Here is a 21,373-nt window from a genome sequence, read left to right on the forward strand (position 1 = left end):
TTTCTTCAGATGTTCCTCCCTGCTGTAGAACTGCTTTCCTTTCCCAGCTTTAAGTTCACTTTCAGGTGGAGCCATGCAGAGACCCTGGGTTTTCCTGTGGTTTTTGAGAGGAGGTGACGATGCAGTTTGTCTGAACAGCAGCCACTGTGGCATGAAGATGTGTGTTTAGTGAGTCAGATGTTGTAAGGAAGCTGCAGGAGAGGGGAAATGCTCCAGCAGAATCCCTAAAAATGGTAAATGAGGGGGGAAAGCTCTAAGCACACACTTCATTTGATGGATTTGCTTCCCCTGGTAAAAGCCTGGGTTGTGCAGAGCACTGTGGAGAGGACCTCTGAAGCACTGAGAAATCCCTGAAAACCTTTAGGACTTTGAGGAGATGGCAGTGTCCCTGAGACACAGGGTCTGTTTCCAACAAAGAATCGAAAGCAAACTCTGAAAAACTGATTCTGAAGCCTAGATGGTGAGTATGGAGTCTGAGGAAAGGTCCCAGCAAAGCACACACGTATCCAAGAACATGCAGTAACTGGGTTTCATGGATTTTTTTGTTTTTCCCCACCTCCAGTGAATGCAGCCATTTCAGTTCCCACCCCAGAGCCCTTTCCAGTTCTGTTAATTCCAGATGTCCCTCTCCCTCGTGCTCAAAGGGAGATCCAGTGCCATTTCATTCCATTAAGGGATCCAAGGCTCTGAGTGGAGCAGGCTGATGGCTTCACTGAGGGAATGTGCTTGTTAGCTCAGTGTCAGCTGCAGGAAAAATAGGTGAACGTGACAAGTATTTCATCCTCCAGGCCCTTTATACTTGAGTGAAGTTATTACTTGAGGAGGTGTGCTGTGCAAGGAGCCTCTGGAGTGTGCAGAGATGGCTGGGGTATCTCAGTCATTCCAAACACTCTTTGGAATGTTTTTTACATTCAGTTCAGCCACTGCAGACATTTTATTGTGCACCAGCAACCTCTGGAGAAGACAGAAGAAAATGAAGGCGGAACAATGGTCTGTGAGGCAGAGCATGCTGATGGGAACTCTTGTGGTCAAGGACATCGCTGTTTTCCTGGTCTGAATTACTCCTTTTTTTTTTTTTTTTTTTTAAGAAGTCGTATCTGATAGCATAACTCAAGCTGGCAATTGTTAACCTGGCCCTTCACAAGTTCCCATTGCCTCAAAGCACCACGACCTGTTTCTGATTTACCCCAGGTATAACCAGTCTGGAATTAGAACAGTATTTTTACAGTGGGAATTAGGTATTACCTTGGGGGTCACAGTTCAGCTGTGGTTCTGCCCCAGCCTGCAAAAGGACTGTGGGAGTGGGTAAGGAGACAAGAGCAATATTGCAGTTGCCATGGAGAGAGGAATTACTTCATAAGGACTGGTTGCTGTTCTCAGTTTCTGCAGGTCCAGCACTTGACACCTCGCCAGGCAGAAATGCTCTCCACTGCAGAGGGGCCTCACTCCTCTCTCTGGGAGAAGAAGGGTGGCTGGAGATGATAGGTTTGAAGGTTTCTGGGTAGCACTCAGAAGCTGACTGCAAAGGAGAGACAGGGAATCTTGATGAGTTTTGTCTCAGTAGTGCCTGGAGCTGGTGCAGTCAGGCTTTGGTGGCAGAGATGGTGCTCGGAGTTCTCCAGCAGCAGATCTGAGGAGAATCACCAAAGCACCCAGCACAGTGTGCACCACAGACAATTACTTCTGGCATCAGTGGGAAATACAAGTGCCAGGACCCTACTCCTTTTTGCCTCAGTTGGAGACTGGTCAGCCTTACCTTGGAGTGTGGCAAAAGAGGGTCAGTGACCGATGTTTGAGTGGGTTTAAAAACCAGTACAGGGTAAACATGCCATTTGTACTTTTAGAAATGTGTCCTACAGGGCCAACCTGATGTTTCTTGCTGTTTTCATGCCTGTGTTTTCAGTGTCTTCCAAAAGATAAATATTTACACAGGCTCAACTCGTAACTGTTTATCTTATTTGTACCCTTCGCTCAATAAACATTATTTTTGACTAAAGCACAGCCACCAAAGTAATTATCATAACAATTGGCCATTAAATGTACAAAACAGATTAAAGGGGATCTGTTTACCTAAGGAGGGAGAGCAGTAATCAAACCTTACCACCACAACATTTCAGTTTGTTCTGCCTCTGGCTCGAGCCCCAGGCTGTCCACAGGTGGGACCCCAGTTCAGTTGTGGATCTGGGGCTCCCTGCCCTGCCAGGCTGCTCACCTGAGCAGGTGCTGCCAGGGGCTGTTTGCTGTCTCTCTGCCCCCCGAGGCACTTCCCATTCTCAGGGTGTGTTTGGCTATTTCTGGGGCAGCTCAGGCTCCTCAGAGGACAGGGGTGCAGCTCAGCTGGGTGCCAAGTGTTAAAATCGTGTCCCCTTCTCTGGAAGGTACTTTTGATATTCATCAAGGAGGGTGTGATTTTCAGAGGATTCAGAGAAAAATGTTTTAGTTTTTGGGTTGTTTTTTTCTTGTGTGAAATGGATACTTGCTACATACACCCAAGACTTCAGTTAGTATTTGTAGAGAGTATTTTAAATACATTTTCCCCATATGATAATCCTTTGACTTCAGCTAACATACCTTGAATGTTTTACTTTTTTTTCCTACTGTGGTAATATCATGCACATCTTGCTTATACTACACTTTTAATCTTTTAAAGAGTCTGCATCATAGATATTTTTAGGCTTGCAATGCTAAATGCTGATTTGAGCAAACTGTTCCCCTTTAAGCTGATTAATATAAAGTCATAACAAGGGGACTTAATAATCTTAAAATTAAATACCTCATTTTTGCCAAACCAAAGTCTGCTCCCTATGCTAAAGAGATAAAGGTGGGTATTACAATTTGAAAGGAGTGATAAGTGTATAGTCCATTTAGACACCTTTCTTTCTTTTTTGTCTTTAAATTTGAAATGCTTTTGACTTGGAGCAAGTGGTTAGTGGCCATTAGCTGTGGGTCTCTGTTGGAAACAATTTCAGTAATGCAAACAGTGCTGGATTTCTGTCAGTGTTGCTGAGGGGGTGTTAGATCTCCGTGATCTTTCCTGCATCCATTTTCAGGACAGTTTGAGAAGCTGCTGGTTGAAACTATTGTTTGGCATCGCTGTCAACTCTGAGGTTATTTCTCCAGTGCCACAGAAGTTATGGCTATCATTGGTGTAATCTCAAAAGCAGACTTCAAAAATAGCATTGGATAAGCTTATGAGCATCTTCTGTGAATGCAAGACTGCTAATCCTGCTTTATGTAAACAATTTTTACTGTATTTTAAAAGCTTCTAATTTATAACACATTATGTATCTTTTGTGAGGTTGCCTAGGACTGGAGTGGAACCAGCCCCACTGTGATGGAGCCCAGATTTTCAGAGTTATTTGGATGTGTTCCAAGTTATCTGTTTGCTTAGTAAATAATTTCTGCAGTGGAGACATGAATTTTTAGATGCAAAGTCCTGCAGTGTGACTAAAACGGAATGAGGGGAAACAGGAACGCTCTGAATAAGCACAAAAGAGCTATGTTCACCCCCATTCTTGGGACACCGTTTAATAAGGGTGTTTCCAGTGAAAAATGGTGGATTTCCCTTTCTCCAAAGGTCTGCAGTCACAGAATCAAACAGGTTTTAACTCACTAGGTGACTCTTAGAGTGTCCTGTAGGCCATCAGCGTTGTTGTGAGGAATTAAGCATGTTTATTAGCCATTTTCTGACAAATGTCATAACTTCAAGAGTTGTTTTAGGTGCCTTGAAATCCATCTTTCTTCTCTTAGTGCAGGCTGAGCTGCAGCAGCCTGACAGCCCTTGTTGGCAAACAGCTCAGCCAGGTGTTCTCACCTGCACCCCAAACGCTGCCACAGAGCCTGGCCAGAGCCCTGTTTATTCCCTGCTTCAAGAAAAGAGCAGTTAACCCCCACCCCAGGAACCCCCTGTGGGGCTGGTGTGTTTCTGGGTGTGCATCCTTGCTCCTTCTCCTGTCTGGGCACGGCTCCCTGCTGCCCCCAGGCACTCCTGGGCACCCTCTGGAGAACTCCAGCAGGATTTCATCCTCACCTTCATGGATGTGGATGGTGATGGTGATGCAAGCAGGCAGAAAGGGTTTTATCTGACTTGGAGTCCAAGCCAAGGATGTATCATTTGTTTACAGTTTCAGGCCTTTCCTCTGAGCTATGGCTCCAAACACCATTGACAGATTTACTCCTTCACTATTTTGTGTAATTTTGTTGTCTTTTGCAAGACAGAAGCAGTAAGTCCCAGATTATCAGAACGATGATGATAAATTGCAGCTAGTGCAGAGGAAACCCAGTTTTCATGAGGCAGGATAATGGATAATGTATGAAATGAGACTTAAAGACTTTTTTTGTTGTTAAATTGATGATTAAAGGAGAGCAGAAAGCTTAGACATATTTGAAGGGTGTTAACAGCAAAGAAACAGTTCAGTTAGTGTAATACAAAAGAGTAAAACTAGAGATGTTTGGGTTAATTTAATGGAAAGGAAAATTGTGATGTTTGATAACACTTTCACACGATGATAGTTGTTGCATTATGGATTAGTGGTAAGCACACAGTGTCTTGGAATGCAGGGGCCTGAGAGCAGACAAAAAGAAAATAACACAGGAAAAAATGGAGCATTTGCAGGGAAACTTCCTAATGGGTCTCCTCTGTCCCACAGAACTCTGTGGTTGTGTAAAATAGGTGAGCTTAGGTTTTCCAGAAACATTCAGGGTGCAGTGTCTGTGGCACTCCTGAATTCCTAACTGTGGTTAAACTTTGGCTGATACTTGATTCTGTGTCTGGGTACAGACACTCCTTGGGAATAACTGCAGTGTAATAAATGAGAGAATTCCCTTGTTCTTGCATTTGAGTGTGGGAAGGAAGAGAAATAAAAAATTATTTTTGGGGGAGAAATTGAAAGACAAAGGATGACAAAATAAAATGTAGATGTGTTCTACAAAATAGTGATTCACTGTAGCCTCCCTCTTCTGTGAGCAGTGTTGTACTGGTCACCATACAGTCCTGTCCAGAAATCAAATTCCAGATTGCTGTGGTAGAAGAGGGAAAACAAAAAACAAACAAACAAAGAAGGCAGAACAGAAGGATGTGGTAGACAAAGATTATTATATATCCTACTGCCTTCCTTGCATCCTCATGTGAGGAAAATAAACTGGTTTTCTTTCAGCATTGTCAGTTGGCTGATAGGAGAATTTCAGAAGGCTCAAGGAGGAATGTTCCTACAGATCAGTAAAAGATGAAAAATACCAGCCTAATTATTTATGGACAACCTTTTCCAAACTTTGTGGAACGGGAATGTGCTGGGAGTGGGACTGAATTCAGCGAGGTTTGGGAGCAGTGGGTGTCCACAGGAGTGGGTTTCCATGTGCTGTGCAGCTGAGGTGCAGCACAAATGCAAACCCAGAGCTGCACAGAGCATTTCAAAGCCAGCATTGCCTCCTTGGTGAGCGCCTGGGGCAGCTGGGGATCGGGAGTGTGCAGAGGGAATTGCTCCAGGAGGGGTGGTAACTGCCTGGAAAGCCCTTCTGAAGAGCAGCTGAAGGTCACAAACTGTGCTGGCACTGGGGAGCATCCCAAACCCAGCAGCAAGGGGCTTGGACCACATCACAGGTAACACAGGTGGTTCAGAAGGGGACAGGAGATGCTCTTTGGAAGCTCCTGGGGAGAAGCTGCTTTGAGGGAGCCAGCGTGCTGCTGCTGCTCTGTGAACATCACACGTGAGGCTCTGGCAGTGCTCCTGTGCCCCAGTGTGGCATGTTCCCTTCTACAGACCACCCTGGAGAAGTGCCTGAGCCAGGTGGGAGCGTCTTCCCTTGTGGTGAGGACAGGGTGGAGGATGAGGAGTGGGCTGGTTTTCCTCTGTCCCTCCTCATGCAGGGCTGGCAGCAGCCAGACAGAGCCCAAGCTGTCAGTGGCTGCAAGCACTTCAAAAATAGGGTGCTGTGTTTCCCTTTCTCTGTGTTTCCTCTTCTCCTTCCTCTGTGTTCCTGCTCCCAGGCTCTTCCTGTCTGTGCCTGACCTGCCAGGGCAGCACGGGGTGCACAGGACATGTCACCCAGCCTGCTTTGTTTGCTGTTTGCCCCTTTTTCTGTGTCTCTTTCTGCCCCAGCAGAACTCTGGGGATCAGCTCTTGACAAATTGCTGAGGACAAGGTCCTTGAGACAATTGGTGTGATTAATTAACCCCCTAGTTAATGGGGCAGGATGGTGCAGCTCTGTTACTGTCCATACATTTTATTTGCGTTCTGTCACATTTTGAAAAAGCTAAAGAAGCTGTTAGTGAAAATATAATGTATTGTAATGATTCAGACTTTGCTTCCCTTCTCAGTGCTCTACCCAGGAGTTCTTCTTGATAGTCAGCATCCTATCTCGTCTGGACTTGGAAATTCAAGCTTTTGTTCCAGTCATACATTCCCATGTGAGATCTCCTCTGTTAAAAAATGCACTGCTGGAAATCCCAGACCTTCTCTCCCCAGTAAAACAGTATTTAAAGATCCTTAATGAAGAAGCAGCCAGGTAAGTAGAGAAAAAACATGATTCATCAATGCCTCATAGGCTTTCTGAGTAAATGTGTTCAGTTATGCAAATTTTGCATCTTGGTTTAGTGCACCTCAGTTTTATATTTTTTATTCCATACTTACCTGTGTACAGTTCCTTTTAGTTAAAGCAGAGGTTGTTGTTACCTATGGCTTACATTTTATTTTTAATGTTAAACTAGGTGAGGGAGTATTTTGCCTGGTGGGTGTCTGCCTCAGGCTGAATGATTTTTTGGAAGTTTCTCACCTGTTTTGTGTGATGAATTTACAGGAAAATACATTTTGGATTATGTTAATTTGTTTAGCAGGTTTTTAATTCAGTTTTTTTAAGAGAAGCTCTTCCTTTTGAAGAGAGACTTGACCTTCAGCAGAGGGGCAGCTCTGCTGTCAGCAATATGCCTTCCATTACTTTTTTGAGAATTCATTAGAGCTCTCTGCCCTTTTTTGACTTAATTATGTCCACTGTTGGTCCTTGAAGAAAAAAAGGCAGAGGAAGAAGATGCTAAATTTGAATTAATACGCATTATATTGGAGAATATCTTTAAATAATTTGCTGTGTACTGTTTGTTCTGAAGAACTGCTGCCTCCACTGTTATCCCTGGATTCTTTGCTGAGGTTGTGGCAAAAAGTTTAGTGTGTTTGTTATATGGGGGCGGCACAGCCTTAACTTTTATATTGAGAACACGCTAAAATAAACATCCACTTTATTTATAAAACGTTTTTTATCTTTTCCAGATGTAAAAATAAATCTAAGAATCAGAGCCTAGAACTTTATTTTATTTGCTTCTGCTTTAGAGATAGGGACCCAAGGTGTATAAATTTAGAAGCTGAGAAGGGCAGAAGGATTTCCTCTGCTCATTGGCATGGTGGGATTATGAGATTTCTGCTGATGCCTGGTGCCCAATTATGGTTGTGACAGTTTGTGCCAAAACAGACTGTATCTAAATTATACCAGATTTACTGTAGGTAGGTTCAAAACCTGGGGTGCTTTCTTCTCTCACTGCACTAACGATGGCTAGGATAGTATACAAGGTATAAATGATCTGTAGAATGGGTGTGTTGTATTTACATTTATTCAGAATCATGAAGCCAACTTACTTTCTGGCCTTTATATATCTGAAATGTATGGGGCAGTATTATTTTTACTCAAAAACATTTCATTCATCAAAATCATGGCTTCTACTCACATCCATCTATGCACACACACACTTGTGCACAGACCATCACATGTCACTTTTGTTGTCAGATGTGGATGGAATCCTGTAATTGTTCTCAAAATTACCCCTTTGCTCCAGTTTGGGGTTGTTTTTTGTTTTTTTTTTCAGGGAGTTTGAGATTTTAGGATTTGTGTTTTTGAAACTGTCAACGTTAAAATTTTCTGTAGGCATCACATAGCACTGACAGTCTTCACAATCAGCTGCTGGCTACTAGTGATTTTTTTTTATCTTTTTTTTTTTTTTTTTTGCCTTCCATCCCCATGGAAACTAGTCTAATTAGCACAAAATCGTTTCTAAAAATTAGTATTGTACTTTAAAATGGCATCTTTGCTGTCACTTATGTAATCCCGACGACGACAGAGTGCACAGCCAAAGCACAGCTCTGTGTTACCTGCCTTGCCACTGGCTCCAGCTCTAGCTCCTTTTGCAGGCAAAGGGGTAGTGGAGTAAGTAGAATATTAGATTTTTTTATTACTTCCATGTTGTAATAGTTTCAGTTGGCTAATTACTTGCTCTCCACATATTGGTTTTCAAGCTAATTATATAATTAACTTGCAGAGTTCTGTATTGGCTCTAAAATGCAAAGTTATATTGCAATTAACTTAGGGCTGATCACACTGCTTTTTATTGTTTGCCTTATACTTGGGTAAGTTAAATTTTTGTTATTTTTGTTGACAGCTGTATTTTTAATTGCTAGTTCAGCTTCCCAGTTTCAACCATTTGAATGGCATTGCTTGTTTCAGGTTTCAATCCTGAGCTGAGCTAGTGCTGCCAAAACAGTTCTGTCATTTTTTCTGGCACTGAAATTAGAAAAGGGCATTGTTTTGCATGTACTTAAAAGTAATCTTTTCTGGACAAAAGAAGGAAGCTGCTCTGGGAAAGTACTGATGGCATTCTGCTTTGATGAGGGCCTTCGGGGGGGAATTTTCCCATGCAACGCTTACAGAAATATGCCCAAATTTGTCTGAATTCTGAATCTGTGTGGAAAATCTGTGTTCATGGTGGGCAGAAATTACCTCAAGTTCCACATTTAACTGCAGTGAAGGTGTTGTCAGCAGTTGGGGTGCTCTGGCCACAGAGTGCCTTTCTGCTCCTGTCCTGAGTACAGCAGCTTTCAGTAAGTGGGCTGTGCTGTGACCAAGCACCTGAAAATCTCTATTCAGAAGGGAATTAAGCTGATGTTCAAACAGATAAAAAACACAAAATACAGAGATGCTGCTGGTAGAACTGAGGTATACATCTCTCTCTTTGTACCATTATTTTATCTTACATTTCTTATGGGCAGGACTGGAGATAAAACACAGTTGTTCAAGGACCTCACAGCCTTCCCTGCCATCCGAAAGAAAAAGGAGGAGATCCAGGACGTGCTTTCTAAAATTCAATTGCATCTGCCGGATATTCGTAAACAGATTAAGAGCCCTTCTGCAGAGTATGTTACGGTTTCTGGTCAAGAGGTACTGTGGGGTTTATTATGTATGACTGTACCCATCCTTGCCTAGAAAATAGCTTAAAAGCAGGACCTAGCTGGAGCTCTATTCACTGAGTGTGGTGCTTCATGAGGGCATTTGACTATAATCTTCTGTACAACTTTGAAGAGCAGCTTTCCTTACCGTGTGACTCCTTTATTTGTTAAGTCAATCACTTCGGTGACTTAAATAATAGAAACACATTAGTGCAGTTGAATTTGGTTCGGTAATGCTTTGCTTTTCTGCCTTCGTAAAAACACATACTTCCAAGGTTAATTGTGTGGCTATTAAGTACTTGGAATACTCTCAGAGAACCAGGAAGCACAGCATTTGGTTAATTTGAAGAACGGTTGAAAGGGTTTCTAAGTACTGAGTCAGACTGTAATTTGAAAGATGGGAGAGAAGAGGGAACAGTTTTAAAGACTGATAAGTGTTGTTTTACTTGCAATTCTCAGAAATGGTGTTCTGGACTGGAACTTTTGTCTGTGGATGCTGTATGAGTGTGGGCAGGACGTGATCCAGCCAGCTGAGAGGTTCAGTGGTAAAAAACAGAGACAACAGACCCTGCCACGTTTGTGGGGAAACTGAAAGGGGCAGTGAGGTAGCACTGCTCAGCGTTGTCCTCTGGAACTGAGGCAGGAAACTGGTAAAAACTCTGCAGAAAACTGGGGAAAGGAGGGAGCTGGGAGTGAGAGTTGTGAACAGAAGAGAGGAGTGGGTGAGGACAGGGCGGGAAGGGGATGGAATTTGCCCTGGGGCTCTTAGGAAGCTGAGAAAGATCTAGGAGACACAGGAGGGAGCAAATAGACGCTGCTGAGTATGAGGGAAGGGATGAATTAGAGACAGCAGCCTTTGATAAAGACCTGAAGTGGATGTTCCTGTTGAGTGTGACTCTGAGAACAGGAAACACACAGCCCAGGAGTCGGGTGGGCTGTCAGCACAGAGGCTGAAATCCCAGGGAAAAGTGGAAAAGTGTGTTTGAGTATTGTCTGGGGCAGGGAAGAGCAGGATGTGAAAGGTTTCTCTCAGAGAACCTGGGTTAATAGCTGCCATCTGTGTGAAGCAAAGGAAAAGAGAGGAGCTGATCAAAGAGAGGAGCATCCGAGGAAGTAGTGAAAAGTGGTTTCAGAGGCAGCAGGCACTGCACACATTTCAGGGAAGAGGCCTTTGTGGCAGGGCACGGCTCAGAACCCTCTGCAGACAGAGATATGTCTGGGTGCCTTGATGAAAGGAGCTGCAGAGGCTGGGGATAGCTCTTACTTCATGACATCTGGTGTGAATGTTTAGCAGACACCAAAAGAGGCAGCAGAGAGGGGTCAGAGAATACGGCCAGTGAGGAAAAGGAAGGTGCCAGAGGAATGGAAGTAATGGAAACTCAATTGTATGGGAGGAATAGAACACAGGACTAGAACAGGAATTTACTTGATTTGAGCCCTTTCTTCCTTAGATCTGTATGGTATATCCCTCCTGTGTTCTTGTAGCACCCTGATAGATGTAAAATTCAAATGCTCCTTCACAACAGAGAAATATCTTGGAAGTGTTTTGGGTGAATTAAGAGTTAGTGCACCCTGTCCTTGCTCTATTGTTGTGTTGGGATTGCTATCCTTGTTTGTTCTTGAGGATGATTGCTGGCTCCCCTGGAAGTTTCTGGCTAAATCTTATTAGCTACAATGGAGAAGTTTTGCCAGACACGGGTCCTGTGGCTTTCCGTAAATGTGGTCAGGTTCTGTGTTAACCTAATCTCTGCAGGAAATTTGTTTTCCAGCTGAATTCTGTGACGTGAGAATGCCTCAGCTCTCTGACATCCAGGACCTCAGGCTATTGTTACAAAGATAGCTGACATGAATCATATAAAATAAACACGTCACGCAAATTTCACTGCACTGGGCATCTTGACACTGCTGCTGGTGCTCCCTGTGCCTCCTTGTCTGACCCTGAGCCCACTCAAACCTGGAGCCAAGTTCTGCAGGTGCAGAGGGGTTATGTATGTCATAACCCCAGCTTTTTTGGGGGAGAAAAGAACATTCCCCTCTGGTCTGCTCGTTCTCTTCAGGCTGAATGTGGTTTTCCTCTGATGCTTGCAGATTCTGGATAAATGATGATTCTGATTCCTGACTTCCCGTCATGTGTAACATTACATTTTTGTTATTTCAGTTTTTGATAGAAGTCAAGAATTCCCATAAGTCATCTGTGCCATCTGACTGGGTTATGGTCAGTAGGTATGTAAAATATCTTTGAAGTTTGTTCTGTTTTAATATAGAATTAAAATCAAGAGGTATTTTGGTAGTGCAGCTCATTACATACATTCTCATTGTCCTGTGTGTTAAGGTTTGTTGGTTTTGTTTTTTTTTTTAGCTGAAAACCAAACCAAGTTGTAAATCTATTGCTTAAAAGGAAAAAAAAAACAACAACCAAACAAACAAAATCGAGAAAAATGGATTTGTTACAACATTTGTTTTTACCCTCAGGGCACAGAATTACTCACCCAGTCCTTCAAGGTGCATGTACTGGTGGTGTCAGATCTATGGCCTAAATTCAGTTGTGCCTGTAGCTTGCAAATCCTTCATATAATTTTGATTGTTATTGTTTTATTCAGAAAGATTAAAGTAGCTGTGCAAACATCTGCTTATACATCTTGGTAAATTCAGTGCATTTAAAATGCCATTTTATTTACTCATGCAGGCCAGTTCTTCTTGCTTTGGTGCTTGGTGTAATGTAAGCTTGATTTTGGATAATTTTCCAGCAGGTGGAATAGAGATGGACTGATTTATGCAGTTGGCTTTTTTTTCCTTTCAGTCACTTGAATTACAATTAGAATGGTTTGAATACCTGCAAGTCACGATGACCATGTAAAAGCCCCATGTAAAAGTGTGTAATGTGTGAGAACAGACATCTCTTACCAAGCTGAACTCTGTTGTGATGCTCTGTTCACTTATGCAAGAATTAACACTCAATTCTCTTTTAATTAAACTTTGTTTAATACTCAGAAGTGCACAGATGCGACAGAATTAACATGGTGAACAAATTACAACTAATCTGGATTCTGTAAAAGAATGCCTGGATATGCCAAATTGAGTCCTTAATGAAAATACATAAATAAACAGCAAGTATCTCAAGTGAAAACTAGCAAGACAATCTGCATTAGCTATGTTTATTACAGGCTTGTCATGAAGTTTCCCTCTTTACCAGCAAATTTGTTTTTGTCAAGTTGTTTGTGTATGGAGCAGTCATGCACTTGTGCAGGTGTTGCTGAGCAGTTGTGTGGAATATGCGAGCCTGGGTGATAATGCCACGCTGTGCACAGCATTCCAGAGCCTCCTGAGTGGGCACTGCTGCCCTGAGACACCGCTTCCTCCACAATAGAGGTCACCCAATCTGTGGGCTGTGCTAGCACAATGCAGCAGCGTTTTTTTTGAGAACACCCATTGAAATTAAGAAAATGAGCCCAATTTTGCATGTGGATGATGCAGCTGATTGCTTGGTAACCTTGATTTCCAGCGAGCCCTTCTTTCCGCAGCACGAAAGCCGTCAGCCGCTTCCACTCGCCGTTCATTACAGAAAATTACCGGGTCCTGCAGCGGCTCCGGGAGCAGCTCGTCCTTGACTGCAGCGCAGAGTGGCTGTGCTTCCTGGAGTGAGTGCCCCAGCAGAGCCAGCTCCCAGCCCCGTGCTCTGCCCTCGCCTCGCAACCCGCGCTCAGAGACGCTCACGGCATAAATAAGCGCCTTAAAAATCACCTTAATTACCCTGCCCGCAGCAGCTTCGCTGGTGGTCAATTAAAATGCTTTGTTTTAAAGCACTTGAGGGCCAGACCCCTGAGCCCGAGTCCTGAGACCGGCAGTGATGTTTCTGTGCTTTAAAATTCAGATTAAGTATAGAAGGTGTTTACCAAAGTTTGAAAAATAATATCACAGCATTAACAATCTGAAAGTGCAGCTGACTCTGAGTGAAACTGAGTCTAGTTAGTTTCATTGGTTTTATTATATTAGTTACTATTATGATGTAGTAGTTTTATTATTTTTTGTATTTTGTAGGCTGCCCTGAGTCTGAGAGTTTGTTAGAAAGTAGTGGGAGCTTTATTGTCCCTCACATCTGGTGTGTGTGTTTGTCTGAGATCAGAGTTTTCAGTGGGGTTATTTGCCTGTTTAGCCAAAGGACCTTTAAAGTCTAAAAAATGCTTTCTGAACTTCTGAGTGCCTTTAATTTCTCGGTTGCCTGGTTATCTGTTACTTTTTACTTGCGTGAATTGCAGAGCTACTGAAATTCTTCCTCTTGTCATGCAGTGATAGTTTGCAAGAACTTAACAAGTCCCTGCTCAAGTTGTCTCACTGGATTTGGTTCCTATTAGGAACCCAGAAATTCTGAAAATTGAGTAGAAATTCCAATTCACACTTCTCCAGCCATGTTTCCTTTGCAGTACTATGAAGCAGCTCTCTCCATGCTCACTTGTCTGTTCTCAGTAGCACTGTACGAGAGCAGCAGACAAAAAGGAAAGACCTGTGTGTAGGAAAGTGCTCTTCTTTCCCACCCATCCATTCATTTATGTCTTTGTTTATTAAATTTTGCTCCCCTGCTGGTTTTATGTTCTATATTGTAGCTTTGAGACTAGGAGAGAGGGAAAAAATAAATTCCAGAGGACTGAGAGATTGAACTCCACTGAAAACTCTGTTCTCATCATAACATCTTATTGTACTGGGGAAGCAGCACCATAAATTGAAAAGGAATTCTTGAATTTGCTGTTGTAGATACCGTAATTTGTTGAAATTTTAGACAACTCCTGTGTTCAGACACTCTTAGTTTGGTTCTTTTTTTGACTGTAACATGGTTGAGGCTGAATCAACAGCTGGGATTCAGCTGCTGGTATTCTGTATAAATTCTGATAAATTGTGGCATTTTTGTACACCTCATTCAGGCAGCAGGGATCAACTGCTGATCCTTTAGGAGCTATCCAATTAATTTAATTTTTCTGATTTTCTGTGCTTGAAAAATAATTCACTGTTAGAAAGGGAGGTGAAGTCCACCTTGCTTAAGGTCCTCATGTTGTGTCTCATGCACTGCTGGGAGATTTGGATTCAGAGTGATTTAAAGAGCACAGGAGCCCTGTGAGGAGCTTGAATGGGGTGCATTTTGACAGTCCTTTTGTATTTGTACAGTATTATTTCTTTCCCTGTTTTTGTGTAACTTTTCCCTGTTTTGATGCAGCCATTTCAGTGAACATTATCACCCCGTGTCTAAAGCCATTTGTCACCTAGCAACTGTGGACTGTCTGTTCTCATTGGCCCAGGTGGCCAAACAAGGAGACTACTGCAGGTAATAAATTTTTAATTATTTTTACATAGGATTTTATAGGGAATTATGGGAGCACATTTAAAATAAATTATGTTTTAATATGTTTGCCAAGATAAAAAACACTGTTAAAATTGTTTAGAGTAGTTTCAACTTAATCTGATTTTGCAGAGCAATGCTTCTGGACTTAATACAAATTTGTAAACATTGCAGTTCAAATTTGACATCCTAATGTTTGTTGTTTGACCTGAGTCTAGTAGGTGATACCTTACTTATGAAAATAAATGCTGGACTGTTTTACTGTTTGGTTTTTTTTTTTTTTAGTATTTTTAATTACCTTTTTTATTCTCAGCAAAGTCTGATCTTATGATATCTTTCTGATACCTAAGAAGCCAGGGTATCTGAGGTGTGTTCCAGGGGTGTATCTCAGGTAATTAATAGATAAATATTAGTTCCAGCTTGCAGAGCTGAGCTGCTGCCTCTGCCCAAGACCCACACACAGATAGGGGAGGACCAGAAATCCACTTGCAAGTACTTCTGCTTTGATACATCATTAAAGATAACATTGATCACTTCTGGGCTCTTGGGATCTTGTGCGTCTCTCTATCAAGATCTCTTTGAAAATAATTGCTCACTTATTTCGGTACACTCACATGAGAAAACAAACTGAAATCTGATTAATTCACTGTGCAGAATGTAAATAATTCACTGAATTTTAGAGTGGCTTATAAACTAGCAGGAAGGAGACTTCTCAGTGAAACCTCAGCTGCAGGGAAGGTGTCAATAATTAATTTTGGAGAGCTGCTGTAGGAAACTGGACTTTAGTGTTATTTTGGAGGAATGTTTTTTGGTTTGTGAGGATTGTTTCCTACGGCCCTGCCTGAGGCAGGTAAATGAATCAGGTCAGAGGTGTTGGAGAGAGGTGGGGCCCTCTTGCAGGGTGCTGGGGGGCTCTTCCTTTGCACAGACAATTCATCAGGGCTCTCACCAGCCAAGTGGGTGACGGTGTGGGCAGCCCAGAGGTCAGCATCGGGTGTTTGAGTGTCTGCTCTGCAGACTTTAAGTGAATTTAAGTTTAAGGAATGCTGTTGAAGAGGTGATCCAAGGCCTAAGACTGCCCATATATTGGTTTCATCTCAGCTGTACAACTGTTGGAATTATCTCTGTGCTAAACCCCCCACCAGGATCACTTTGTACCTCTTTCCCCAGTGCTTTGTGCTTGTAGGATGCCAGTTATCTGATTTCCATTTTCCTTTTAAATTGCTTTGTCATTCTTCAACCCAAGAAAAATCTCACTCCCCACATCTTCCATTTGAAGTCCACCCAAAGTGTTAGTTGATTTCCAGTCTTAAAATTCTGTGGCTTTGTTCCACATATTTTTCTCAGAGAAAGTATTCTTTAGAAAGTGTTTTCTTTAGAAATACTTGATGGCAGTAATTAATTTTTATAACTCCTTTTTTTTCCTATGGAAACTTAGAGGTGATGGTCCTGCAGGCTTCAATTACAGTAGTTTTACATAATCAGTTACAAAGATTACAGTTACAAAAGTGAGATTAACCCCTTTCCTTTCTTGCAGACCAGCCGTGCAAGACAATCGTCATGAAATAACCATAAAGAACGGGAGGCACCCTGTGATCGACGTTCTGCTGGGAGAACAGGATCAGTATGTCCCAAACACCACCAGCCTTTCAGTGAGTACCCAGGAGCTGACTGAGCTCCAAAATCACTCGGGGCAAGGAGGCTGGCCTGAGCTTCTTGGCCTGCAGTTTGAAATTGGTGACTGGAATCACACAGCCTGCTGGGCTGCATTTCAGAGAGGTGTTGCTAGATGTCACCACATCTGTTCTGTCCCTCTGCTGATTCCTCGCAGCCAGATGCTCTCTTTACAACCTTGTTCAGTCTCGAGGCACAGAGAAAAGAAAGGTAATCTCAAAATCAGGAAAATGTGTGTTTCAATCCAATGGTTATTTTCAAAAAACAAGCGAATAATTACAGGGTTTTTAACAGTGTCATCACAGGGAGTCAGCATTTTGTCAAACTCTGATCTAATTTTTGGAATTTTTTGATATGAAAAATACATATTACAGAATCAGTGTTCCAGATTAAGTCTAAGATTTCATGTATTTTTTTAATGTATTTCTCTGTGATGCAGTTTCCTTTCTTTATGGAAATATTAGTGTCGTACAGCCTTTTTTCCCTGATAAACTGAAATCTGTCTTTTAAATTACATGCCTGCTGGAAGTTTTTAGTTAAATATTTATCTCTACACATACTTTTATAAATATTAAATATCTATATAAATATTAAATAATATTGTATTATTAAATATAAAATATATCCTCACAACTTCTCTCTGAGGTGTCTCTGCCTCTTTATACAGTAAAGGTAGGAAAGCTGTGAAATAGCTTCCAGAGTGTAAAAACAGCACTCAAATTTGTATGTATTTCTTGGGGAACATTTTTGAGTGATCCTCTGTACTGAACAATGATACAGATATTTTGTAATACTTCAGAGACTGTTTTCAAAATTATTTGTCAACTCCAAACCAGCGACAGATGGCACTTCCAAAAAAATTCAGCATGTCATTCAGGAATCATCATGCACTTTTCCCTCTTTAGTCCCATTCTTATGCTGGCTTTCTAAATACTGAATATTACAAAACCAAGTGATTGTGGCAGAACCACTTTTGCTTCTACAGTTCTCTGAGTTCTCTTTTTCTTGAGAGAGGTGGGTGGGAACCAGTTTATTAAAGCGTCTCCAGCTTTCAACTGATGTATTTGAATCAGCAGGAAAATACTTCTCTTGTCATGTTTTCAGCTGAAATGTTGTCAAATATCTAACTTGAGGAAAAGCTTTTTTTTTTGGTTTTTTTTTTTGGTTTTTTTTTTTTGTTTTAATCCCCTGAAATAAACAGCTTATTTTTTCCATTCCCCCTCTGCTCCTCAAACATTTGTGGGTTGTTGCAGAACTTTTAGCTTCAGCCATGAATTCCAGTAAGATGTTGGCTTATGGCTGCATCAGCTGTCAGGACAGAGGTGTTCTCTGGTCTGATATTACAGCAGATGTTCTTTCTGAAAACCAGAACCCTGTCAGAGCAGCCATCAGTCCCACTGCATGGCTGGAGGACACCTGGACAGACAACAGGCACCTGCAAAACATTCATGGGTCCTAACAGATGAACTTGTGAAGTCATTCTGGTTCTGAGTAGCTATAAATTCTGTCATGTTGATTCCTGACAAAGTGTTAGAAGCAGTGCTGAATTACACTCTGGGGACTGGAATGTAATGAATTTTGTTCTCATATAGTTATGTGCACTTTAATACATCCAGTCCTTTATTCCCAATAATGGCATTTTCTACATTTTGACTGTATTGTGAGTTCTGTATGAATGAGTTGTTTTTCTCAAAAGCTGTTCAGCTATTTACATATAATAGCTGCTGTCCTGTATCTTCTCTAATACCTGAATTATAGCAAAAGTGGCAGTCCCGTCTGCACCGTGTGTGTCCGTACAAACACAATGAAAGCCCAGTCTGAAACCCAAGTCTGTGAGGGTTTTGGGACCTGCTGCATGGAGATTTTTTGGTTGCTGTTAGCACAGTGCCTGCTCAGTGCCAAGTTCCCCACGTAGTGTGACTAATGTCCATTATGCACAGCTTGTGCCATCTCCCTTGTCCCTCCCACGGGGCAGTGGAGAGTGCTGGCTTCTGCTGAGAGCATCGCTCGGTGCATTTCATCAGATGCACCCTGTGGAAAAGTCTGGCTGTGTGATGTCCTGGCATAACTTAAGCTCTTAGTTTTGACTCAGGCTGTGAGAAAGCTTTATAGGTTTATTGACAAGTTTTAATTTTGTATCAGCATTTGTCTTGCACTAGAGGAAGACAATTTTATTCTGGAGCTGTAGGCACATAGCAGTACCATGGGGAGTCTTACAGCTGAAATGAGTTCTTGCATCTGATTTAATTTTCTTGGGTCTGGTTTTAATGATGAGAGGCACTGATGGAGATTGGGCATGGTCTGCTCAGAGCATCTGTGTTGCAGTCAGGTATGGCCAGACTCAGGAATGCCTTGGTGCCTTGTTGTAACCACTCTGAATGTCCTCATGTCCTACCCAGCCAGGCAGTTGTGAATGTAAAGTCTAGGTCAGGTCCTTGCCTACCAGATCTTCCCATTTGACAATGAGAACTCAGACTGGAGAGGAATCCAGATCACAAACAAATTTGGGCTGTGCTGGAAGCTCATGAGTTTCTCCCTTTCTCCAGAGAAATTGCACAGAATCCCAGAATGGTTTGGGTTGGACAGAACCTTAAAAGCTCGTCCCATCCCACCCCAGCCCCGGCAGGGCCAGCTCCCAGTGTCCCAGGAGCTCCCAGCCCCAATGTCCAGCCTGGCCTTGGGCACTGCCAGGGATCCAGGGGCAGCCCCAGCTGCTCTGGGCACCCTGTGCCAGGGCCTGCCCACCCTGCCAGGGAACAATTCCTGCCCAAGATCCCATCCAGCCCTGCCCTCTGCCACTGGCAGCCATTCCCTGGCTCCTGGCCCTGCAGCCCTTGGCAATTGTCTCTCTCCACCTTTCCTGCGGCTCCTTCGGGCCCTGCGAGGCCCCAGGGAGCCGAGGCCAAAGCTTCTCCTGTCCGGGCTGAGCAATGGCAGCTGTGGCAGCCTTTCCTGGCAGCAGAGCTGCTCCGTCCCTCTGCTCATCCTGGAGCCTCCTCTGGGCCGGCTGCATCCAGCCCTGCACCCCTCAGCATCCCTCACTGCTTCCCATTGCTGGTGGCCAAGTTCCTTGGTTCTTTCTTGGCTCCTTGATGGGGAACAGAAAGGCTCCCCCTCACTGTGTCCATTTTGTTCAAGAGTAATCAAAAGCTGATTTTGGTGTATCTGGGACTTGGTGATATCTGGAAATGTGAATGTGATGAACTCCAAGAATGGAGGAAAGCTGTTCATCTAGAGACAGAATGTTTAACCCTGCAGACTTGTCCTGTACCCTTCTAAGCACACCAGACTTTCTGGTAGAAGCCCCATGTGCAGGTATTTCACCTCTTTTTTATCTTTCCAGGGAGATGGTGAAAGGGTCATGATAATAACTGGGCCCAACATGGGAGGGAAGAGCTCCTACATCAAGCAAGTGGCACTGATCACAATCATGGCACAGATTGGCTCTTTTGTTCCTGCAGAAGAGGCTACAATTGGTGTTGTGGATGCAATTTTTACCAGGTAACCTCTCAAAACTGGAATTGCTACTGTGGCAGAGGGTGTGTGTATCAAAGTATCATTTAATTTTTCATTTAGAATTTGAGAATTTATACCTGAAGTTTCCCTTTTAATTTTCATTTTAAAGGCATGTTAGGTTCATTGCTAGGTTTTGATTCCAGTTTTTTGGAAAACTGTGGTACTTGTTTTGTAATCTTTGAATCTTCAAAGGGTAAGAATTTTAACATGTCTACCTTGATTAACACACAGGTATGTAGCTTACCTGCCTGAATGGATATCTCAGCCAAATTTATGCTGCTGGGTGGTGGCCAAATGCTTCCTCTAGAATGAAAATCATGTCACATTTCCTGCTGTGAAGTTCTGTTGTGTATACTCAGAATATTACAGACTGAAAATTTTGGGCATATATTGTATGCTTAATCTCCTTCCTGTACCATCAGTCCTAATCATACTTACTCCTCACTTGATGTCCTTTTAAGAATGAATAATGAAAGTCACATAAAGTTTATTTCACTGTCTCATTCTTGAGACATTGCTGAGTAATTTGTAAAAATTATCAGTAGAGTCAAAACTCTGTATATTATAATCTAATATGCTGCTAGGGTTTATTGCCCTGTTTCTCCCCCTTTTTCTTTAATAATTACTTTAATCAGTCAAAGTTTTGTGTTACTGGTGGTATTTGGGATGAATTTTCATGTGTGGTTATAAGTTTCACACGTGCTTAAGCTAGAACTTTTGGAGATTCCTGTTCTGTGATGCCGCTGTGCATTCCAGAGGTAACTTTTAATCAAGAACCTGAAGTACTGCTCACCTGCAATTGCTTCATCCTATCAAAGTGTTGCGTTCTTACCTTATGTCACGACAAAAACAAATGAAAATCACAGCTTGGTTTGGGTCAGTGCTGAGCACATTAGCAGACAATTTGCACCCTCTTCCCAGAAGGAGCTGAAGATGAGAATTCAAAATGTTCCAGTTTTTTTCCCCACCCTGTGTTGGAAGCAATGGACTGGCTGATGGGGGTGAGCATTTCTGTGGGGACACAGAGATACACAGGATTCTGTTACAGAAGGAGCATCACAGCATCACTAAATGTTTGAAGATTATTTTTGTCTTTCTCTGTGTTTTGTAGCTAGAGTACTTCACTTGGGTTCACACTCCTTGAATTCTAATCATGCACACGTAAATCAGTTACTCTCAAGCTGAGTATCTGCTTTCCTCTGCTTTTCCTAGACTGTCATTGCAAAAGGATGATTTCTGCAGAAAGTACCAAGAAACATGACACAGTCATGGGGAGAGGCGTTTTGTTTTGTGCCTGCTTGAGAGTGAATAAATTGGTTTTTTATCTGTGTTCCACCTGTTCCCCAGTGTACTTCCCTGATTCCACTTCACTTTTCTCTGTATTAGAATAAAACCCAAGTACTTTTAATAACTTTTCTGATAAAGCAGTGTGGTCAGAGGTAAAACTTCTGCTTTTAGAATTAACAGCCAAGCAGAGACAGTGTTTTTTTTTACTCTGTGAGGTTTCAGACCATGTAATTCATAGCCCAGTCACATTCTAACACAGGGAATTGAATTATTTTTTTTTTGTCCTTGTCTATATTAGTTTTGGAAGCTCAGCTGGATGTGCCATTCCTCATTTAATGTGATATGTGTCAAACACCAGATGAAT

The 21,373-nt window shown here is 42.5% G+C and overlaps 1 protein-coding gene across 1 annotated transcript in view; it reads left to right on the forward strand.

Moving 5' to 3' along the window:
* The window catches only part of MSH3 (mutS homolog 3), an 86,329-nt gene that overhangs the window by 49,030 nt on the left and 15,926 nt on the right, over positions 1–21,373 (forward strand). The window contains exons 14-20 of the mRNA XM_014258250.2: positions 6,317–6,504; positions 9,027–9,195; positions 11,362–11,426; positions 12,725–12,841; positions 14,410–14,517; positions 16,070–16,184; positions 19,550–19,707. Of these exons, the coding sequence (XP_014113725.2) occupies positions 6,317–6,504; positions 9,027–9,195; positions 11,362–11,426; positions 12,725–12,841; positions 14,410–14,517; positions 16,070–16,184; positions 19,550–19,707 (920 nt within the window). The remainder of the gene's footprint in view (positions 1–6,316; positions 6,505–9,026; positions 9,196–11,361; positions 11,427–12,724; positions 12,842–14,409; positions 14,518–16,069; positions 16,185–19,549; positions 19,708–21,373) is intronic.

Source organism: Pseudopodoces humilis, chromosome 4 (assembly GCF_049639895.1).
Source record: "Pseudopodoces humilis isolate 2021_Gansu_Grassland_sample_001 chromosome 4, ASM4963989v1, whole genome shotgun sequence".
NCBI lineage: Eukaryota > Metazoa > Chordata > Aves > Passeriformes > Paridae > Pseudopodoces > Pseudopodoces humilis.